This window comes from Brachyhypopomus gauderio, chromosome 5, assembly GCF_052324685.1.
Source record: "Brachyhypopomus gauderio isolate BG-103 chromosome 5, BGAUD_0.2, whole genome shotgun sequence".
NCBI classification, from domain to species: Eukaryota; Metazoa; Chordata; class Actinopteri; order Gymnotiformes; family Hypopomidae; genus Brachyhypopomus; species Brachyhypopomus gauderio.
Genome location: NC_135215.1, coordinates 3,543,194 through 3,566,105, shown reverse-complemented (window position 1 = coordinate 3,566,105; position 22,912 = coordinate 3,543,194). Strand labels below are relative to the sequence as shown.

At 42.8% G+C, this 22,912-nt stretch overlaps 2 protein-coding genes across 10 annotated transcripts in view; one reads left to right on the top strand and one right to left on the bottom strand.

Annotated features, from left to right (window-relative positions):
• The window catches only part of wnt7ba (wingless-type MMTV integration site family, member 7Ba), a 12,064-nt gene extending 8,864 nt beyond the window's left edge, over positions 1 to 3,200 (bottom strand). For 2 of the 3 annotated variants that reach the window (XM_077004967.1, XM_077004965.1), the window contains exon 1: positions 1 to 235. This exon is cut by the window's left edge. Coding sequence is in view for 1 of the 3 variants with exons in the window: in XM_077004966.1 (XP_076861081.1) it covers positions 3,065 to 3,105 (41 nt within the window). In the remaining 2 variants the exon portion in view is untranslated. Of the gene's footprint in view, positions 236 to 3,064 lie in introns of those variants that run through there. The other variant, XM_077004966.1, reaches the window with a different exon arrangement.
• Positions 3,201 to 9,463: 6,263 nt separating this feature from the next.
• pparaa (peroxisome proliferator-activated receptor alpha a) overlaps positions 9,464 to 22,912 on the top strand; it is a 46,231-nt gene continuing 32,782 nt past the window's right edge. For 2 of the 7 annotated variants that reach the window (XM_077004949.1, XM_077004948.1), the window contains exons 1-3: positions 9,464 to 9,978; positions 10,952 to 11,022; positions 14,783 to 14,837. The gene's annotated coding sequence lies outside the window, so the exon portion shown is untranslated. Of the gene's footprint in view, positions 9,979 to 10,951; positions 11,023 to 14,782; positions 14,838 to 19,576; positions 20,625 to 20,661; positions 21,439 to 22,443; positions 22,529 to 22,912 lie in introns of those variants that run through there. The other 5 variants (XM_077004951.1, XM_077004950.1, XM_077004952.1 and 2 more) reach the window with 5 other exon arrangements.

Below are 22,912 nucleotides of genomic sequence, written 5' to 3'. Positions count from 1 at the left end.
GAAAACGCGTAATTCCGTCTGGGTTTGGGAGTGTTGTGGGAAGAGAGGCGCCGTCTCCTCGTGCTGGTGGAGACTGGTCGGTGGAGACGCGTTACTCCGCCGCGCGCTCTCCGGACCGGACGGTGGCTGCGGGCGCGCGGACAGCATCCGTCATCTCTCGGCTATAGGGGCTGATTTAGTGAGGTCCCGGACGGGTGTGCTGGTGATTTAGGGATTTCGGGTTGCATGGAAGTGCCTGTCTTGTCTCATTGCTTTGCCATTGGCGGAGGGGGGGGGGCTTTTCCATCCGCCCACCTTTGTGGTACTCGTGTTTGAACAGGACCGTTGGGTGGCGTTCCCCTTTGGGACCGGTACAGGTTGTGTTAGTGAGATCTTTCATAGGTTTGCTGGCTACAGTTTAGATAAGTTAAGATGACAGAGTTTCTTGCTGCTTTGAGATTTTACTGGGTCACCAGGTCTATGGGTATATTTTATTGGGGATTCCTTAGTCAGTCTGTTCCAGATCATTGTATCAATGTGAACCTCTAATTACGTGTACCTAAGACTAACGTATACAGGCCTTAGTTAGGTGCACCCCCTTTAAAAAACACGCAATCCTGTCACTAAATGATGCATGCAGAATCTGTCGACACAGTGGGAGTTTTGAACTAGTTCACTAACAGAGAATAAACAATGTGATAATACCGTGTTGTGGAAGCACAACCAGCCCTGCGGGGCGCCTTTGGCAATATAACATTTCATTGACTGACTAAGCTACTCATTCACACTCAATTTATCTCTAATTTGGCCTTGCAGCACAAGCATAAATGCGATATTCGTTCATACCAGGCCTGCGGTATTATTATTTTTTTCCATTTAGTTTACTCTTACACAAATACATTTTTTAAACATGCAACTTTGTGGTTACAGTTTTCACTGTTTCAGTATTCATTCAACTGTCCCTTGTAGCCGAGAGTGAACGTGCGCCCCCTGGTGGATGTACGTTTTAGTTGTAAATATTTCAGCCTGCCATAGCTTCCAGACCGAGTCTTTCTCAGCAATATTGCTCAGGCTTCAGAATGAATCTACAAATTAACTGTAGTGAGCATTCCGCTTTCAGTGTAGGGTGAAGGTTGAAGAATCAAAGTTAAACATATTTAACGTCTCTTTTAAAGATACTCTTTGCAAACACTGGCTTGTTTGCCCTGAAACAGAGATGCCTTGAGGGGATTGTAGGCGGAGGTAGCCCTGTGTAATATCATAAAGCTTCAAAGGGTGGACACGTTTACGAGTCTTTCTCTCTCGTCCTAACATCAAGATCAAAGGGCACGCGGCAGTGGAGATGTCCCGTGTGTCTTCGGGGGATGTTTCTACATCAATGCAATGCAAAATTCTATAGACTGCAGCAAATGGAGCACGTTTGGGTTTGTAGTTTTGTTGTGCCAATTAGCTTTGCCCTTAGGTGCTCTCACTCATCAGGGCCTTAATTATATTCCGACGTGCCTACAGTTTAAATACTGGATATGAAAGTAGCTGGTACAGAATTCTCCTTGTTGGCATTTTGAATTAAAAGGCTTATAAATAATATTTCTGACAGCAATTCCATTGCGCTATAAAAATATTACAGCCAAGTGAAAGTTCTGGAAGATCTTTGCTGAGAGAGAGAGAGAGAGAGAGAGATCTCATCAATTGTGTTTGTTAGCTGGTGTATTTGACCGCATCGAAAGCCAAAAGTGCACTTTAGCGGAGCTTTCACTGTTTGGAAGCTCAGACAAATGGTTTCTGTTTATTTTCAGTTCTTCAAGATTGTGGGGGAGAAGAAAAGCAGTGTAATCTTTCTTGAAAACTGGAGGGAAAACGATGTGTTGGGTCTCACTACATTTTATCAATGACCCAACGTTTCAAGAGCTCTTCCCAAAGCCCTGCCAAAGCTATCGCCCCCATCAAACCTCATTATTTGAACTGGACAGCTAAACCCCATGAGATGACGAAAATTGAAAATTTGCAATCATGTTTACTGTGCCATTGTTTCAAAATACGCTTTAACAGTTCCTGCCTCTGAAGCGTCTTGCAACTTTCTGACAAACAGATGAGGATGAAAGGAAAAACAGAATATATTTCATGAATGCCTTGTACATAAACATCTGTATAAATCACTAGTCTTTATAATTCAACCCAGAATATTTTACTTTTTTTAAGCGCAAACAAAGGAACAGAAACATCTGGTGAAGTGCAGACAGCTATGTGCATTAATAGTATGAAAACTCTCCGTGAGTGAATCCGTAACACACGGTTTATGAGATGCTAGGGGTTTGTCCTTCCAAAGTTGAAACATGTGCTGCTTGTTAATTGTTCAAATACATTGATGTTTACTGTTACATGTAAGATTTCCACAGTTCGAAAGGTTGTGGTAAGTGGTTTACCAACCCATTTCAGCAGACCTGTGCGCTGACAGGACAATGTGCGGATATCTGTCCGAGGGGAGCTTCTTTACACACCAGATGGCATATCATAGCCTATACATTTTTATTCTCAATATCATTATGTGTTTAAACATAAACAACACGCTCGGCTGCTTTCGTGCAAAGTCGAGACTCTCATTTTCACACTGCTACCCAATATATAATCTTTAAATCGTAATAATCTTTAAATACTGCGTATGACACTATATCATGTGGCATGTGTCTCGATACCTTGCGTGTATACATATTCAATATTCATTTATATATCTATAATTTTGTTCTATTTCTATTTTATAATAGCTTTGTTCTATTTTATATTAACTCTAGATCATTCTCTGTAAATCTCCAAATAGTATAGTATATAATTCTGTTGAATTTTTTTGTGCACTCAACAACAACAAAAAATAATCTTATTTGGAATATTCTAAATAAACTGATCGAGTTTATAACGATAATTCATGATATGCGCACATTTGATTCATCCCAGTAGAGGGAGACAGTGTTTCTAACACTGAGCACAGTCCCCCGCCTTCCGACTGCCCGGATCACGTAGCTCGTGATGTGACCAAACTCACACCAAGAATGAACTCAACAACCCCGCATTACCATATTCATGGCCTTACCTTTGTCCACTCCCCAGTTTCGTATACCGTTGCAATTCCATGAAGTCTCCACACGGTGTCTCTGCTGGACAGTCTATCCACGCAGTGTCGTCACTATAAAGACTATGTGCGCCGCCGCCCTAAACTGAGCCGTGAGTATTTCGCCGTCTAGCGCTGCTCCCGCCATCTTGTTTCCCGCCCTCCGAAGTACAAAAAGTAAACGCTGTAGACGAGAGCTCAAAGCACTCTCAATCAGTCCCAGAGCCCGCCATAATTTAAAATGAGATGTCGTCAAAAATACACACGAGAAACAAAAGTCCCAGTTTCAATTTAGGATTTAGCTGGATTTTTCTACATCACAAAAAAGTATAAATAGTGATGCATTCACAATAATAATACCAGTAATAATAATAATGATGATGATGACGATGATGATGATGTGTGTGTGTGTGTGTGTGTGTGTGTAATAGCCCTAATACACAAATAATTTATGGGTGAGTACTAAATAAATAAATACATTATTTATACATACATTATTTAGTCACCTAGAAAAAAAATGGCACCTAGAATTAGAACATCATTTAGCATTAAAAGCTCTCTTTCCATCTTTCTGGACTTTTCTTAGAGAAAAGTGACCTGACAGCATTTAAAATGCACACACACACACACACACACACACACACACACACACACACACACACACACACCCATACAGACTCAGACAGAATATGAGAATCATCCCTTGCATGTTCCAGTAAGACTAAGAATAAGGTTGAGTTTGCTCATGAAGGCCTGGATCTGTAGTGCGGACCTCGTTGATAGAGCTCGTGTATAATCACATGGGTGAACTTCTGGGTCCACCGATTGGCTAATTCTTTTTTAATGAAAGCTGGTTCACATCACCGCGACGTACGTGCCTGTGCACGTTGACCCGAGTGAGAGAATCCGCGGAGCTGTTTGTGGGCCGCGGCGGGCAGGGCGTGGGCGAGGACCTGACCGCAGGCATAAAAGCGGATCGCAGAGTGAGCGGGAGGCGAGGTGAAAGAGAGAAGTTTGTCATTCTGTTGCCCGTGTGACGGGCGCCCTGCTGGGACAACAGATGTGCGATGATGTCATGCCAGAGTCAGGGCGGGGAGGTGCTGGAAGGAACGAGGGAGAGATAGACAAGGGAGAGAGAGATGAGGGAGAGAGAGAGAAAGAGGGAGGACAGTGGTTGTGTGCAGCATTCCTCTTGGCAGAGGGGAAAGGGGCTGACCCGGGTACTGGGAGTGGAGGCGGGAGAGGACAGCGGCCCGAACCTCCTCCTCGAGCCCCGCGGCCCGCGGGAACCCGTCCTCCGTTTAACTCCGCTTGGCCCCCGCGTGAGTGCGGCGGACAGCCAGCAGGAGAGAACGCCTCACAGGGCTGCGATTGTACACGGTGATTATGTGGCTTCGAAATGTGTAAGCCCTTAAAAATTGTCGCAAGAGGTTTAGAACTACGCATTATAAGTCAAGTCCTGTGTGCATGGAGCACGGACACTAGGAATCCAGCCCTGGGCTGCACCGAGGGACACTTTGCTGAGTGGCTGTAATCTCAAGCCAAAAGACAGCTTTTACTACACTGGACTCAAGATAGTCCGCTGGACAAAGCCCAATGTCTCACCATGACGCTCCCACAGCTCAGAGTTTGTGATTTGATTGTGTGACTGCAATGCAAAACTTTCTGCCTCCGTCCCCTGACTCTCTCAGTGGCATAAACAGTCAATTGTTCTTGTGGTATGCGGTGACAATGACTGTTTGTAATTGTGCTGGGGGGGGGGGGGCATCATATACAGTAATTGTGCTTCTCCCCTGCCAGACCTAGGCTCTCACAACAGGGTCGTGCAGAGGTCAAAATCCACTTGGTCACACCATAAAAACTATATAAGTGTGCATGTAGCCTCCTGCCCATTGCACCATTAAGATACATTTTTGCTTGCTGGCTACATTACCTCCACACAAACACACACAGCAACTCGGTCCTTTTCCTCTCAATAGCAAGTGGACAAGTCGAATTTGGTCTGCAGGACGTGGTCCAGTGGTTCTGAGAACCACAGAGGGTTTCATGCATAACAGGTGAACAGGCAGCATCTCAAGTCGAAAGCAAGCAAACCCCGAGCTCTGAGCTGGACCCTTTTCAAGCAGGAAGCTGCCCGTGATGAATTGTCTACGTTTTTTTTCCCCCTTGCTCAGCTGAGACAGAGCCATGGGTAGGCCACTGTCCCATCTGCTGCTGTAGGCGTTTGAGCCCGCCGTGATCCCACCCGACCTCTTACCCATGTGGGAGACACCTGGGTATATGCTGCTCGGACAGGCCCTGCACCTTTTTGCTATCGCACACTGCAGTCACGATGACCTCTGTGTGAGGACACTGACCGGCGCCTAGGTAATCATTTGCCAGCCAGCCCAGAGCAGCCCTGCTGTGACAGCCATTGTCTAGACAACTGAAAACAGTGGCATCTGGTATCTGGTATAAAGGACTTGAATCCCATAAAGCCTTGAGCTGGCGGAGATATGCAGCTCGAAAAAAAATATGCATATGAGCGGGATATTTTAGCTTCAGCTGTTATGCCTTGTGATATTGTCCATGTTTCTTGATTTTATGCTATTATGATAAGGCATTTTAAAGGGCTCAAATATAGCTTCAAATCCAAGAATAGCTCTAAATACAGGACTCGCTTTGTTTTGAATATTGTGAATGTTGCAAAAGTTACCACCATACAGTATCCATTGTAACAGTTTTAGTTTGGTCACACTAAGAAAACAAGCAAATGTTAGAAAATGAACTTGTGGGTAATATGCATTGAATAGTTTAGAGAGGTCTTGTTTGAATCAGGCTGAATAATTCTGATAACTGTTAAATCAGGTTAAATCACTTTTCTAACAGTTTTCAAGTTTTAGCATTAAAACACTGATTTGGTGCAAGAATGCCTATCATAACAGCTTTGATTTTGCGCCCTTGTGTGTTTGGATGGTGAGCAAACATCCCAGCCATTCCTTATCTTAACCAAATGATCATTATATGTGTGGGATTATGCGGTGTTCCATTCCTGTCAGCATAGCGAATCTCCAGAGAATTCATATTTGTTAGATATGGCAAGACAGTCTGCATCTGCACCTGGTGGGGAGCTTACAGCTTTGAAAATCTAACCTTTAACCACCGATAATGTAGTCGCCAAATTCTTTTGTGCTTTAATTAATACAAATCTTGAATGAGACTGAGCATAATGTTTTACGGTAGTCATATATTAATACTTTATTTAAATATTCTTGACTACATTATGAAATAAGTTATCCACTGAAATTCCATGTCTCCTCTATGTGTTCACACTGACACAGTAGTGACAGAGTAAAAAGTGGCTGTTCGCGACACTATACAACACTGTCCAAAAGATTGTATCACTGAACGAAACGGTAACAGTCAGCATCAGATTTATCTTAAATATCTATATAAATGAATAAATAAAACAGTGGCTAGTTGTTATCTTTAAATCAGATGATAAGAATATTACAAAGAGTTCCGGGTGTGGCATTGCCGCATGCCCTTGGCTGTTAGAATTGGCTGCTGCTACGAGATCTCTCCCTTTCTCTCTCTCTCTCTCCCTTTCTCTCTCTCTTTCTCTCTCTTCCCCACTCCCTCTCTCTGGGTCCCACCCTCTTTGCCACTACCATCTCCCAGCTTTCCCAGAATGCCCTGTCTGAGAGCACTGGCCCGAAATAAAACTAAGAGGGCCCTCATGGAGAGAAAGGGAGCTTTGTCTCAGCTGCCATTTACACTGTCTGGGGGCATAGAAGGAGAACTCAAAGAGAGTGTCTGATTGCAAATTAGCACGCCCCAGGCCCCCGCTGCTCCTCACCCTCCTCTGCTTTCACTCCACAGGGGTGAGGCGTGGATAAAGTTCTGTATTAAAGCAGCATTAAACATATTTCTGTCTCCCAGAATTATCAGTGACCAGTTGCCCCTCGTTTTCGGTCCCGAAGACGTCAGACAAGTTTGTGGTGTGCGTTTACTTCTTCGGCATTGCTTGCATACGTTTGTCTGAGCTGGCGGGGGTTGTTTAATATGCAAGCAATGTTGTGTCTGAATCTGTGATTAGTTAAAGACAAAAGATGGCTTCTGAGCACTGCAGACGAGACCGCTTGACACCAGAGCCCTTACGGGATGGTTTCTACTTGTGACTGACACACGTCATACAACAGGACGCAGTTTGTTAGGTCATGACTTTCTGTGGACCAAGATGTTATATACTATCAGCTAGAAAAAAAATACATTGCACTAAACTTCAATTACTAAAATCTTGTGTATGATTTTACCTTGATGTTTTCTTTGTTTTAGATGTAGATATATAGATCAGATTTAATTATTGCTTCTTTTTCTTTTAATTTTGTAGCACTAGGAAATAAGCAAGGTACTTATACTTATTCTTATACTATAAGAATCTGATAACCCTTTGTAATCCCTGTGTTCCCAACATCATTGATCCTGACGTGGCTGCTTTGTTGGACACAGTAAGAACAGAGAGAGAGAGAGAGAGAGAGAGAGAGAGAGAGAGAGAGAGAGAGAGAGAGAGAGAGAGAGAGAGAGAGAGAGAGAGAGAACATTTTAGATCTTTAATCTGATCACCTTTGTCTGTATGTGTAGACACATCAATCTATAGGAAATATTACTTTTATCAGGATATCATCTGACAAAAGATAAACAACAACAACAGCAACAACACATGATATCACCCAACACAATCAGAGAAACAGTGCCTGGCTCAATCTAATCTCTGCTTTCACATGTTCATCAGTGTCAAGGAAAAATGAAGAATTCATTAGTTTACATCAACGTGACAGTTTAATGGTGTTATTTTGCTCCGTGCGTGTAGCCGCATAATTGTTCACACTCAAACCTTATCCCATTAGCGATGAGTTTTTATTTATACAGGAATTGGCCTACACAAAAGAGTGAAACACTGCAGTAGTGGCAAAAGTTTATGTAGACCTAGAAAAAATAGGCTAGAAGATACTGCATTGTTTTAAAACAAAATTGATGGTACATCCCTTTCTACTGCTATTTTCTATAGTTTTATATATTATATATATGTATAAAGAGTTTACTTATATATATATATATATATATATATATATATATATATATATATATATATATATATATATATATATATATATAATCACTTAACACTGTTTTCAGTCGTTCCAGATGCACTTTTTAAAATCAAAGGTGAACCTGAATAAAAAATTTCTGGATCAATTAGCCTAAAGTACAATCACAGTACCTTTAACAACAAGACACCTTCCCAGTCACTTGTTGCAGCTGCACTTATCACAGTTTAACCATATGATATGCATGTGCAACATATTAACTGAACGAAGGATCTAAAACATACAGGCTGGTAGGCCTCACCCTTCGGGCCACAATTTAAACTTTAATAGCTATCTGCGGCATTCGGACGAGGCATTTATTACAACCACCAACTCATGCAAAATACAGTCTAGATATTATATTAATTTGCGAAGTGTTAAAGCATATCAAATATCAAGCTGTTGTTTATTAAATTATAGGTTATTCAATACCCTACCTTATTGTCGCAAAGTAAACGCAGCCTAATAAACCTGTTCACAACACAGACAGTGCCGTAGTTTTGGCAGCATATAAAAACGCTCTTGGTCCCCGGGGTAATATTCAGAGAATGAATAATCTGAGTGCGAACTGGCAAACCACCTCATAAAGTGTGTCTTAATTTGGGTGAGGCAGTTAGTCGGTGTTGAGCGCCGAGATATATGAGGTCAGCGGGCATATATCAGACTACCGAGGTTTTACTCTCATGTTTTTGTCGTCATAAGTCGTTTGCTTCTTCATGTTGGTCACACAATTTTGAAACGTTTTCCTCTAAAGTCGTCTAAAGACTCCATTGTGAACTGCGGCTTGTTTCTTAGTCATTTTTTGTTACTTTTATGAGTACTTTACGAGTTAATTTTCCCCAATATTATTATATAAAGTAACAAGGAAAACATTAGCATTATTTCCCCTGGGTTTCTTTTTTAGACTATTGAAGTAGAATGACTTGGCACTTGAATAAATGAGCATAACTGCACATGTGTGGACACCAAACTCTTTACAAACTTTATTTAGCACAAACTTCCTTTTTCACCGAGTGCTTCTCGTTTTTTTTGCTTTCTGACAGCTTAAACGCACATCAAATGGCGGCCAAATGTTTACGTGCCATGATTTCGTCGACTAATCTAGCGAACGTTACGCAAAAAAATAAAAATGGACTCACAAAAAGCACCAAAAAATCTTATCTAGCCCACCGCAAACGTCCCGCTGCACTCGCAAAAAGCTGAGATGAAACGGTAAAGGCTGCAGTGTGGCTGTGGTGTAACGGTGGCTGTGAATCACAGTTCACCTCAGTTGAACTTGTGTGATCTAGTTCACATTAACGCTGTCAGTCCGGTGTGGCGGGTGCTGCCTCGCCAGCAACGGGGGGGGAAGCGATTTTGAGCGTTAAAAAAACCCGGCGGGGACCCTAAAAGTCACAGCCTGACGACATTTGTGAGGAGCCTGAGGTGATTTCCTTGGTTTGTCGCTGACAGCGGCGAGAGACGGGACGAATATCCGCCTTCTTCTCGGTCTCGTTTCATTGTTGCCGAGGTGCCCGCGGTCAACAAAAGTAACCGAGGAGCAGGAATTCGCCGGGAAGAACGACGACCTCTCCGCCACGTCCCACTCGGACGGACCCGGCTTTCGTTCGTGAACATGAACCTGAACTTGAACTCGGGAGAGCCGGTGGTCGGAACACGTCGGTCTCCGAGCGAGTTTCGGCCCTTTTGTATCGTAGAACCAAACGGACTTGAGGGCTGAAGGTTTCGAAGGGACGAGGCTGCACCGAGACCGTAACCTACTGCGACGTGAGTTTTTTTTAGTGTGCGTATATCGCGTAGATGAACTGGTTAAAGTTTGTTTCTCTCAACATACATGATAAAATATGCGCCAAACGCACAAAAACAGTTATTAGTCTGGCGAATGTGAATTAACTGTTGACCTCATACACCACTTGTGTGAAACAGCTTCCCCACAAAGCCCTAATTATGAAAGCCACACCGCCTCCATTCTGTTAGAATTACACACGACCATTCCTATAAATCCTATTAATTAGGGCCGAAGAGAAAGAGAATAATGGAGCACCAACATATCTGCATTGACGCTAAGGAAAAGGTCATGTTCTTGTGGCCTGTTTGTGTGTGTGTGTGTGTGTGTGTGTGTGTGTGCTTCATAATGACTCATAGCTGGTTTTCTATAGACTGGCCAGAATGTACTGAAGATGTTGAGAGGTCATATCTGCTTATCTAAATCAGGAATACATTTTGTTATAAACCAGTGCGTATTTGATTATACTACCTGAGGTATATTGAGGAACCGTTTCCTCTGAAATTAGGCTATTCTCATTCAGACATTCAATAGTCCACAGTATAAGCTACCACAGTATTTTATTATAAACCAAACAGCACATTTATTTTCACTGAATGTGAAATGGAATTTATGTGATATCGTGTAGAATTTGTATAGATGGTTTAGTTTCTGTTTAATCTGTTGAGGTTCTTAAGGAGATTATGGATCATATTCAGTAGTCATTAGATTTTGTTTTGCGAAAACCTTGCAATAGACTGTTTAGCCTCAGAGTCTATAGTGTTTTGCCTTTTATTTACAGGCTTTACCGGATTTACTGACAGTAATTACATTCCAGTATGATGGGATCCTTCTAAGGTTGCTGTTGTAGATGCTTTCACATATAGTTAATGATAACAGGTTTTTATTTAATCACGTGTGTGTGTGTGTGTGTGTGTGCGTGTGTGTGCGTGTATGTGTTTGTGTGTCTTGCAGTGCTCCATAAAATGGTGAAAACTTGTCCCTGACTTACACGTCTTACAGTGTTTTGTTTCCGTCTTGATCAGGTAAGCGTTTTCCTCATAATCCTAATTTGCACTCTCGACGAGTAAAATTAAATATGTTGGACAATAGTTGCCTTCAAATTTGGTTAAACTAAACTGCATGTGTTTAAATTAAGACAAGTGAAATATACCGTCATGAACAAATTTGTTAAACAAATTTCGTAGGCTTAGAAATTAGGTACTGTTTAAATTTTTGTCCTAAGGCTATAATAAGGTTTATTGAGTTTTATTCCTGTTCCTATTCAAAGAAAAACTTAGATAGTAAAGATGATCTGTTTTTGTGGGTGTTTATGTAATTATTGTATTGTTGAATTTCAAAGAATATTTATTCTTTGTGGTTAACAAGTTATCATGTAAGTCTGAAATAATACTTTTAAGAAGGGGATTGTGCTTAGCTAATCTAAAAACATGCCCACATGCTACAGCATGTTAATGAACGCCCTCTGAGTTGTGCTGTTGCTAGTCCACTCCCTGCACTGTCACAGCTTCCGTCTCCACGATTTTACTCTGTACTGGCTGGCAAAATAAATTAGTTTAATTTTGAGGAGAATGTCAAAACTCTTAGACTGCTTTTACAAAACAGTGTGTCATTTGGGAGTGGCTGATTGATTGCCCGTCGTCTAGAAAGTGCATTTAAGAGTTTTCTGAGGTGTTTTGACTTGATCCCTGGACACTCGAGGGTTGATCGTGGACGGATATGAACCAGTGAGGACCTTGGCTGAGATTAGAGAGTGAGTGAGTGAGTGAGTGAGTGAGTGAGTGTGTGTGTGTGTGTGTGTGTGTGTGTGTGTGTGTGTGTGTGTGTGTGCGTGCGTGCGTGCGTGTGAGAGAGAGAGAGAGAATGAGTGAAAGTGTGGTGGTGCCTTGCAGGCCAATAAAGCATAGAAGAGACAGAGAGGATAATGTGAGGGTCTTCCAGTGTTTATTTGAAGTAAACAGGAATCCTCTTTAAAAGCAGAATTGGGAGCCCTGCTATGCCTCTGCTTTACTGTGTTCTTGGTGCAACACAATAAGGAGATAATTGTAAGAACGATAATTAGGGACTGCAGATTTACAAGGCTGTCAACAGTCCTGTCCTCCGTGTAAAGCAGTTGTCTTTTATCAAACACTTCGGCTGGTCATATTCTCTGTGGTTATTAGTGTGTTTCAGTGTGGTTATTAGGATGTCTATGATATAGGTAGGAATATTACAACAACCTATATTTGTCTGGTGCACAATATAGAGCGTTAAACTGCAACGTTAAACTTGTAATTGTACTAATCAATGTACTAATTATGCTTCTTAACCCACGCTAAACCATGGGTTTTCCATGTAGTTTTTAAAATTATTATTTTACCAATAATAATATAATAAGAAACACACTTCCGGCATTATAGAAGTGTAGAATGATAACCTCATAGCGGTTGTCAAGCCTCCAGAACCTCAGATGGTCTCTTTTCTGCTGTGGTTACTGTGACACACAGGCTGACGTCCTGTTGCTATGCTGTGACAAGCCTCGTAGCCTGCCCTGTGGCTAAGAGCAAGCCAGTGAAGGAAATCTATGACAGGACTATGTCAAGTCCTGAAGGTGTCACATACTGTGCCACATACTGTGTCCGGTGCATAAAGAGGGCAGATCTTGCGTTCATTCATGCCAGCAAATCGACCACTAAGGCGCTGTCAGCTTCAGCGGCGCAAAACCAACTTTTTCGAGAAGAGTCATTCTGCACTCGGTTTCCTTCTGCTTTCATGCCGTCGCTCAGCGCACCGCCTCACGTGCCAAAAATAGCTCCAGGTTTACGTCCGCGTTCTGTGACCGCGTTTCGCCTGCCGTGCAGCTCGGAGCCCAGGAAGGCGTACGCGTGCAGGCCGGGCCGGAGCCCTGCGAGCGCCGGGGCAGCTCGGCTGAATTTGTGCTGTGTGCGCACTGGAAGTGTCTTTCCATGACTCTGGATCTGTGGCCGGGCCAAACTGTTAGTCCCACAGGAATGTCTCCCCAAACTCACCACTGCACCATCGGCTGACAGAAAGCTGGCGGCCGGTGTTGCTGTGTACTTTTTCCTTTTCTTTCGTTCCTTCTCTCTGTCCCTCCCCTGATTTTGCTCTGGGGTATTGCCTTCTCTCTCTCTCTCTCTCTCTCTCCCCCCCTCCTTTTTCTTTTTTTTTTTTTTTGTTTTTTCCCCTCTAAAGAAGAAGGCCAAGTGTGTAATGTGTCAACATGACCTACCCACAGTGCTGTACACTGACCATTTCACTTTCATTACTTTCAGCATCTTTTATATGATGTGGCAGTGCTGACCCAGGCCTGCTACATTATGGCGTACAGTGTTTGGATCATACAGGATAGGATGGTGCTGGTGGACCCGGTCCCGCGAACACGCTGACCCCTGGTGCCTAACCCCGGCCATCCGTGGCTGGAACCCAGCTGTAAATGAAAGTCGAGGGAGCTTAAAAACGTCTTTGCCCACGTGATGCGTTTGTGTAGTGAGATCTAGGTGTGGGCATGTGTGCGCACTGATCTCCTGAGTGTGACGGGTGTCGCGGGGCGAGTAGCCAGCGCTAGCAGCTAAAGACCTGGGCTCCGGTCCGAGCCTGCAGTCTGCCCATGGGCTGAGACTGGCACGGAAGCGGCGTCCGGTGGCGAGCGCGAAGAGCGTGTCCACACCGCTCGGACTGCAAGCGATGACTGAGAATTCTGGGATAGGGAGCTGGGATATGGGGGGGGGGGGGGGGGGGGTGCTTGAGGGACAAACATTACTCACGTCTCTGAGATTTAAATGTGTTTTATATATATATATATAGCTCGCATATTATATTTGTGCATGCAGCAGATTTTCTGTGTGTATGTGTGTGTGAGCTAGCGTGCGCGTGTGTGTGTGTGTGTGTGTGTGTGTGTGTGTGTGTGCTAGTACGTGTGTGTGTCTGTGTGCACACGCGAGTGCATGCATGCATTTGCATGTTTGAAAGAGTGCGAGAGCTGCTTTTCCGAGCGAGGAGCTCTTAAGTGCTTGACCTAATTTTGCAGGCAGTAAAGAATTCGGCAGTGAAGGCCTTCCTCTGTGAGTGTGAGTCTGCTGCGCTGGGTGTTTCCTCCCGGGGTCTAACAGGAAGCTCATGTTCGAGTTCATCTGAGGACAGGGAGAAGGCTTTTCTTTCCACTGTGGATCTTTTTGGGGGCGGGGAGGGGAGCGAGGGGGAGAGGGAGGGGGCTGCTCTGAATCGCTCTCTGCAATCTGGCATGTGCTTCAGCTCCCCATACTGCTTCATTGTCTATTTTGGCTGAACCCGCAGTTTTTTTCACGCTGCCAAGAAAACATCTATTTTTTAGGCTACGGTGAGTAGCCGAGGTCCAGAGTCAAAAGCAAGTGACTGAATCCCGAGGAAAGGCTGGGAGATCCCACTTCGGTCCAAACTGAACGGACCTCGTTTTGTGACTCGAGAACATAAAAATAAAGATTAATGCTGCTTCAGCAAATATTCTCTGTACAATTCTGTATTTTCTGTAGCAACGATTAGCAACTCATCAGTAACAAAGGTGCTATGACCCATATTTTGTCATGATGCCTGTATACAAAACCATTCTTCGTGTGACATTGCATAAATACACATGCTGTATACTGTATTGCTGAGTAAGATATTTAAATATTAGCCGGGGCCATATGTCCTTTAAACTCAGTAACCCCACTTCATTACAAATGCTAGGTTATTATTTGCATATGCGTTGTTTGGACCTTTGCCTAAAATGATGCAGTGTTCCTAACTGTTTTGATTTATCTTCCACAGACTGAGGAGGATTGTGGAGATGAGAGAAGATGTTATTCATGGCTCCGTGACACAGGTGAGGGCTAATCAGCAGAATAAAAACAGATGGCAATGGAGAGCAAGAGAAAAATCAAACTTCGTTAGCGGTGAAAATGTTTGAATCCAGGACGCCGGCTCTAGTGTTTGGGACATGTTCCTGTGGAGAAAGCGCTGGAAAATTGAGCAAATAGGACTTTCCGTCTCTCGCTGGATCTTCCTGGCAGAAATAAACGGCAGATTTAGGATGAAACTCTCCCGATCTCCCACTTGTTTGGAGATTGATGATCGATGAAGCCTCAGTGATCAGGATGTTATTTGTCTTTCCCATAAACCTGTCGTCTGATGTGTGTGACGGGGTTGGGATTTCATTTTTTGCCATCTTAACTCAGTCGGTTCACCAGTCCATAAAACAGTGGGTTTTTTAAAACTTCCCTTTAATTGGCATGACTGGAAATAGAACTTTTTCTTCTTAATCCCTCATCATTGCAGAACTACTAGCTCCAGCTCTTGCTAGCATAGCATGATGTAGATTCACTCCTCATAAACATGTTGGGCTGGTCAGGGTCGCTCGATTGCTCTTGTTTTGGAGCTCCTTTGGAAACGTTTTGTCCTTCTCACTTCGTAATGTTTCTTGTGGCATTGTTCAACCTTTTTCGGAGCTGCGGCTTTGTAAGACTCTGAGTCTTTTTCAATGGATTAGGCTGCTTTTTATAAGGATCATTCCTGCAACGCGCTTGCAAATGAAACCCAAAATAAATGTTACCCTGAGAGAGAAGCACTTTGAAGCTCCATTTCTCATGAGTCAGAAGGGCAGCACTCCCTCCACCCGTCAGGTGGAGCCGTGGGTGGTGCGCTCCTCTGCGCTCTGCCGTCCGGCTGTCTCTCTCATCCGCTCCGATCGTTACTTCTCATCTCGCTCGCTCCAGACCCGCAGTCTCGCGGGTTGCTTGCAGGCGTCTTCCGATGCGGCCCTGAGACGTTTGAGCTATCCTGGGGGGTCTGGAGCTCTGGCTGGGCCTGGTCCTTCCACAAGGACCCACCCACAGGATGTGATTGACGGAGGTGTTTTCACATAGGGACCTTGGAACAGCTCCATCCACCTTGGTGTAGCAGGATAGATTAGGCGTATTATTTAAAGCCAGTGCTGCATTTTAAAACATGATCGTAGACGAAACATTTCTTTAAAGGAGGCGTAGTTAGCCAAATCATATTACCAGTCATATACATAACCACTGTATCTGTACTGAGAAACCACTAAATCTGTACTGAGAAATAACCAAATGTCTGTGGTTGTGACATACTTCTGTCCTTGCATCCACAAGCTGGTTAGATCGGCTCGACGTCGCCGTCGTTCGTACGTTGTGCCGTCCGTGCTCTGCAGTCCCGCCCCCCCCCCCCCAGCTGCACCAGCTCCACCTCAACCAATGTGCAGCCAATGAGAGGAGCGATGGTTGGAATACAAAATGAACACCATCAACTCCACACTTTTTTGGTGTTCCCTGCACGTCTTTAAAAGAGCCCAGGGATCTGTGTTAAATACTGCAGAAGAACAGGCGAAAGCAGTATTGTCAAGAGACACTTCAGGTTTCTCACTAACTTCTTCACTACATCAGCAGACACTCAGACGGTGTAACGTTTAGATATTATATAGGTTAAATAAATACTATAAATGTTGGCAGCAACAATATGAAAAATAGCGGCACTGAAGAGTGAGTGAGAAATGATTACAAGCGGTACCATACGTGACTTATGTTACTCTGTGTTGTTCTAAGAGCTTAATGTTGGATTGCGGTTGGTAATTCATTCTGTTTGAATGACATCATTTGACCCTTATCACCCAGAGTCTCGTGTGCATAAATTCTGCTGACCCAGAGCACTCTGACTCAGAGACTTGATAAGCTCTAGAGGTTTTCCAGACGCTCTATAAAGGGAGCGTTTTTCCAGCACCCCAGTCAGGTGTAATGCATGCAGCTATTCCTATTGTAGTCCACAGAGGAATGTGTGCTCCACTCACAAGTTAACGAAATTGCGGACAGTATATTTTCAGTCATGAATAGTGTCTTTATGTAGTTTGTTAGGAACTACATCCTGAATAGGATTAAATATACAGTATGTGCTGTTGATATGCAGAGCAGAACGGGGGGTTTGATTTTAAGCTATATATGGCACTGAATTGTATTCAAAGATAAAAGATTTTTTAAATGTAAGATTTAGAGATTTAGATTTTATCATTTATTTAATCTCTTTAAAGACAGACGTAGTCTCTTACTCTTACACCCCGATACCAAATGTAGGAATTATTAGAACTACTGCTATATTTTGAGTTCAGAGAGAGCATTTTTACAGTTAATTCATTAATCCATCTGTTCAATGCAACATAAACACTATAAAAATATAAAGATATCTTAGCATGTCAGTAACAGTACGTATACCTCAAGCTGTATAGTCATTACATTTCATGCAATTTAGCCAAGGCAGTTTTGTTTCCCCATTCCACTAAAATGAAACTTTTGTCTCTCAAAGTAGATGTTTGCATTGAGCATAAAGAGAGCACTGGCCCGAGCGAAGGCTCAGGATTCTCGGCATGTCGTGTGCAGTAACATCAGGACCCACCCCCCCCCCCCCCCCCCCCCCCCCCCCCCAGCAGACGGGGCCGTGTGCCGGCCCCGAGCCGGAATGCTGGGGCCGCTCCGCCCGTCCGCCGTGGCCCTGAAGGCGGCCTTGGGTCGTCCCAGTGGCCGTCCTGTAGTTTGTGCAAGCAAGACAGCTCCATGTGCGTTTGTTTCAGCCCTGACGGCGTACAGGTTGACCGAGACAGACCCAGGACGAGGGACTGGAACGAGTGCCAAGCGGCCCTGTCCTCCATCTCTACACCTTTTCATCACGCGAGTGCCAGCCCATTCTCGCGCGCTCTCCCTTGGGGTCGTCTCGAAGAGGCCTTCCTCGCCAGCACTGGCTTAACAGCACGCGCGAGCTTTTATGTGTGTTTGCGCTGAAGCCCTTCAGATATCTGGGGAGTCATTAGTTCCTCGTCAGGGAGAGGGAGAGAGCCGTCGGTAGACTTCAGCTAGCGCTGAGAATAATTTGATTATCGTACCTCAGTCCGCCTATTAAGGCGTCTCATGCGTGTATGTGTGCATGTATGTGCGCGTTTGTGCTTCTACAAAAAAGAGAGGGAGAGAAGGAGGGAGCGAGCCTGATTAAGTGGACCCTATTCACAAGTGTTTGTGTGTGTAGCGTGAATGGCTGCAGTGCTGACGTGTTGCTCCTCAGACGAGCAGACATAGACACAATCTGAAGATTCAGGTCTTCGTAATTAATCCCCCTGTGAACTCTCTGCAACTCTATAGGGTCTTTTGCTGTGTGTCCTCTACATGTCCTTCACATGTCCTCTGCTATACATACCAGTAATCATTCACTTCAAGTAGTGGAGTCCATTTAATGATTATTTGAATATGTCATGAGATGGACACTGAATGGTCAGGAATTATGGTGGCCCACATCAACGTTCAACACAGATAGATTTGTTTCCTCTGATATCATGTATTTTTGACTTATGTTCTGTAGTTGACTACACCAATTTTTGCCTGACAATGGGTGTGGATCTAAACCCTACTGCATATCAGTTAATGTTTCGAGTGTGTGTGTTCCTGTGCGTGTGCGTGTGTGTGTTTGCGTTTGCGTTTGCATGTGTACATATGGCTGATTTTGATGACACCTGTGTGCCCTTCACTGCTGACATCTATACCCACCCCTCGCCCGTTTAGTTTGTCTGTCCGCACTGTCCTGGCTGACCCTGGTTAGTAGGATTTATTGGAAAAGGGATTCGGGATTTTTTAGGAATAGTAGGTTTACATTTACATATGTTGTTGAGTAGAGACTAGGTCACTGCTATAGTTTTTTTTTCTCTATTATATATTTTATAGTCAGTTTCTTTAATTCGATGCGATACCACAGTCTTAAAGTAACACAAAACACATCAGTCTGAAAGTAAATTTTATTTAAAAATGCTCGCAATAATATAATCAGGTATTTGAGACAAGATTGGTTCTAAATGTCGCCTATTTGAGTCTTATTAATCTCCGGGACCTTCAGTAGGCTGTACATTAAGATAGACACTGGAAACAGGCTAGTTTTACACCATCCTTACCTCATCCTATTAAAGGCTGTAATTCCCACTGGGAGAGCGCTTGCACAAAGACAATTAAAGAAAATAAAGAAATAAAACAAGAAAAAACGATTGCAGGATAATGTGTTTTTGCTATTACAAGTCTCCTCTGCTGACCTATATCATCCCTTCAAAAATGACATGTAATGGGGTTAATACCCTGGAGCAAGAATGACAAACGTACTTGCAGAAGTGATGTTTCATACACTCAGAAAGGTGCCTGTCAGAGAGTCTCCGCCCCCTAGGAAACTTCACACTTGCTCCTTTGCTCCTGATTGGTCCATTTTGGCTTCTGGCACCTCCTGCTCATTATTAAGTTTTTTCTTCATGGACACATTAAGAGAAACACATTTATATAGTTCTGGATAAAGATTAAGCGACCACTGCAATAGTATAACTTTCTTTGGCTTTCCTATGTGTTATTTATGCATTATAAAATGTAAAATTTACTTTTTTTTTGGTTTATTCCATTACAACTGACAATGTTCAAATTTTCCTAATAAAAGATTGTCTTTTAGAGCATTTATTTGCAGATTATGACAACTGTTCAAAAAAAAAGAAGAAGATATATTCAGAAATCAAATTGGTGGTAAAACCCTGATTTTGTGTCATAGCTTTCTTGCATTTTGGCATGCTCTCCCAAGTCTTTAAGGTGATCACTTAATCAGTGAAGAATGCCTTTATCATAACTCAGAAGTCTCTACAATATAATGGCCGCCATACATGTAGAGATGATAAAATATATATAAAATAGCTGTATGGACTGCACTACTCCACTATTTCTCTACTTTTTGATGTCTTTCTTCTTGCTGGTAGTTCCTAACTTCGTCCAAGTGACTAATTGCTCCTGGTCCTTGTTGCCGGGTTTTCAGTGTAAAGATTTTGTCTGTATGTGTGCATTTACTGCCTGTGCTAACCTTGTGTATCGACCGCATGGCTGTTCGATAGCGATCCGCCCCGTGCATCTGTTAGAAACTGCCATCCGTTACAGTTCCCGGTGCCGCCCATGGTTCTCACAGCGACTCTACATCATGCCGTTCACAAGTGTGATAGATCGTTTTAACTCTTGCAACTTGTCACTGAAAATAACATGGGCCCATCACTGTATTTGTGGAAGCAGCTGTGACTTAGATTTGAATCATAATTTGTACGAACATTTTTTTCCCTCCACGCTCCTTAGTACAACACCCTTTATAACTGCCTGACCATGTCGTCACCAATTCTCCCGCACCACCGGCTCCACCCGTCCCCTCCGCCCTGGCTGGCGTGTCGAACGTTTAAAAACCTTGCTGAAATCTGCCCGATGCACTGGACAGGCGGGTGGGCGTGGGTCCCCGAACATGCCGTTGAAGTCGGAGAGGCCATTTTGTGGGTGCTGCTCCAGGGGGGCAGTTGTGGAACCCTGGGCCGAAGGGGATTGGGTGTGGGCTGAGCCTGGAAGTTCGGTCCACGTTGATGGGTCATGACGTGGCACACATGAGGACTAGCTGCGAAGGTCCAGAGCCTTTTAAGAGGCTGTGTGCACCCTCATCTCTCTTTTTCTCTGCGGCAAACACACACCTCCGCCAGCACTGGCCTGCACACAGGGGGAGGAACAAGCGCCATAGCAAATAGCTGTTGGGGCCTGCAGACTAGGATGAAAGCTTGGCACAACAGGTAGATCCCAGAATAAATCGTTTTTGAGGATGCCCTGCTTTTGGTCATCGCCTTGTGTTAACAATTACTGTGGTGCATGCTAGGAAAGAAAATGACATTTCGTGTGAATGATATCCAGGAAAATCCAGGATTTGTGTGGAAAATTATTGGAGTAGTTTGTTTATTTTGTGTTAAATATCTGTCGGGTTTATCAGAGTAATATAATAAAACATTTAGTAAACTGTTAAAGAATCTCATAATGCTATTCCTTGTGGATTTTTTAAAAATCTGAAATGTGTTGGTGAAAGTTGTTAATACTAGTCATATTCCAAGCGTTAAATAATATGCTTTCACAGTGGGGTGGAGTTTGCTTTTATTAACTAAATATTTGCACAGTCTTTTGTTAGAATAATGACTTGTGTGGTTGGAGCTTTAGGGGTTGGTTAACACTTTTCTCCTCAGTGTTATGTTTTATTGTAAGATCATTTAGACTTCTGTTCTTTGAAATCCAACTTTTTAAAGTACATTTTTGGAGGTGATTAGGTGCATCTGTATTTTCTACCGTTTTTAAAGGAGTCTTCCCGCACCTCTTGTCCAACTGCTACTCCCTTGGCAGTGAACAGCTTGTAAGAGGTAGAGTTAACGAGTGTGTGGGGTAGTGCCCTAGAATCCTGCCCTTCTCTTGAAGTATAATGTGCTTCACAGAATGTTCTAGACTCATACGTGTCGCCTGCACTCACTGTGCGAATTAGCGTGTGCATGAGAGACTAGTCCGCAGAAACGCTGTCCTGCAGCTGTCATTTTTCAACACTTGTCCCTATGTCCCATCTTTAAGGTGAGTTGTGTCTTTTGGGGGGGGGGAGTATGTGTCTTTGCAACAGGCAGGTTAAATGGCTCAACATATAATTTATGCATTTAATTTACCTTCGTGTTATGCAGGTAATTTAACCATTTTCTGAAATGTTGGTTGTTCGTAATGATTTCTTACCTGAAAAATACACACGATTTTATGAATGGATTGTTATGAGGAAAATGAATGCTCTCCTCCGCAATCAGGATGAAAATAGTTTTTGCAAGGTTCATTTCACAGTATTAATCAGTGCAAATATCTAAATGTTTATTGCATTGATTAGAGTATTATATTTTAAAAATAAAAATATATCAAATGTAATTTTAGGTTTTCTAACACTCTCGTAGTCACACATAGAATACGAAAATTTTTATATCAGTACTGTTACATGAAGAGGAAATTTGGGCTAGCTTTAAATTAAAATTTATATAATATGCATTACATTCTGTTTTGTTGATTTTTTTATCCTTTAGTGATTGGTGATAAAATATACATTTATAGATATATACACATTTACTGTTTTTTATACTTTAGTGAATTATGGTGAAATATAAAAATGCAGATAGGCACTAATTTACTTTTTAAATGTGTTTTAATAAATCTGTTTATCACCTGAACTAGGTTATGTTAACATTATTCTTTCTTATGTGGAAATGCAGGGTAACAGAGGTTTTTAATAACGTACAGCAAATGAGTACAATGTGTCTTCTCTAAAAATACTTTTTACCATGAATAAATACTGAGAAAGCATACACACAATCATTTAATTTAAATATAGCCTCCTGCTTTTTATGGAAAGGTAGATCTCTGTTGCTAAAGGGAGAGTGAGTCTGACGAATGAAGGCAATACATCACAGCACCTTTCAATTCTTTTACATTGAGAACATCCTTGAATCATTTAACCTTGTCATGTTTGCTTTGAGACACATCTGGCTCATAACGTTGGATGGTCGGGAAAAGTTTCATAACGTTTTTAAATTTATGTCCTAGGAAATCGGAGTCATTTCTCAGATCAAAAGGCATTGTTCTGCAGTCCAGGAAACGACGGGAGGATAAATGTGTGAATCTTTTTGATGTAATAAAAAAAGTTTGTGACTTTTCACTTGCTTTTAATCAGTTTTTATAATCGAGAGTTTATGCATCTCAGGAGAGTGGGACATTTGCTCTCTGAAACCATTCCTCTCTGTGTGTGTGTGTGTGTGTGTGTGTGTGTGTGTGTGTGTGTGTGTGTGTGTGTGTGTGTACATGGTCATGTCCTGTAGTGTATTTCAAACAGTCTGGTAGAAATTGTTTTTTGCTGAAAAGATGTATTAGTTTGAAATAGACAGAACTTTGTCTTAGCATCAACAATTGTCGAATGTCCAACTTAGTTATATTTTATGTTGTTCATCCACTATGTTGTCATCATTGTTCATCATCACCGTAATTTTTGTTATCTGTGTTACACATTAAATATTAA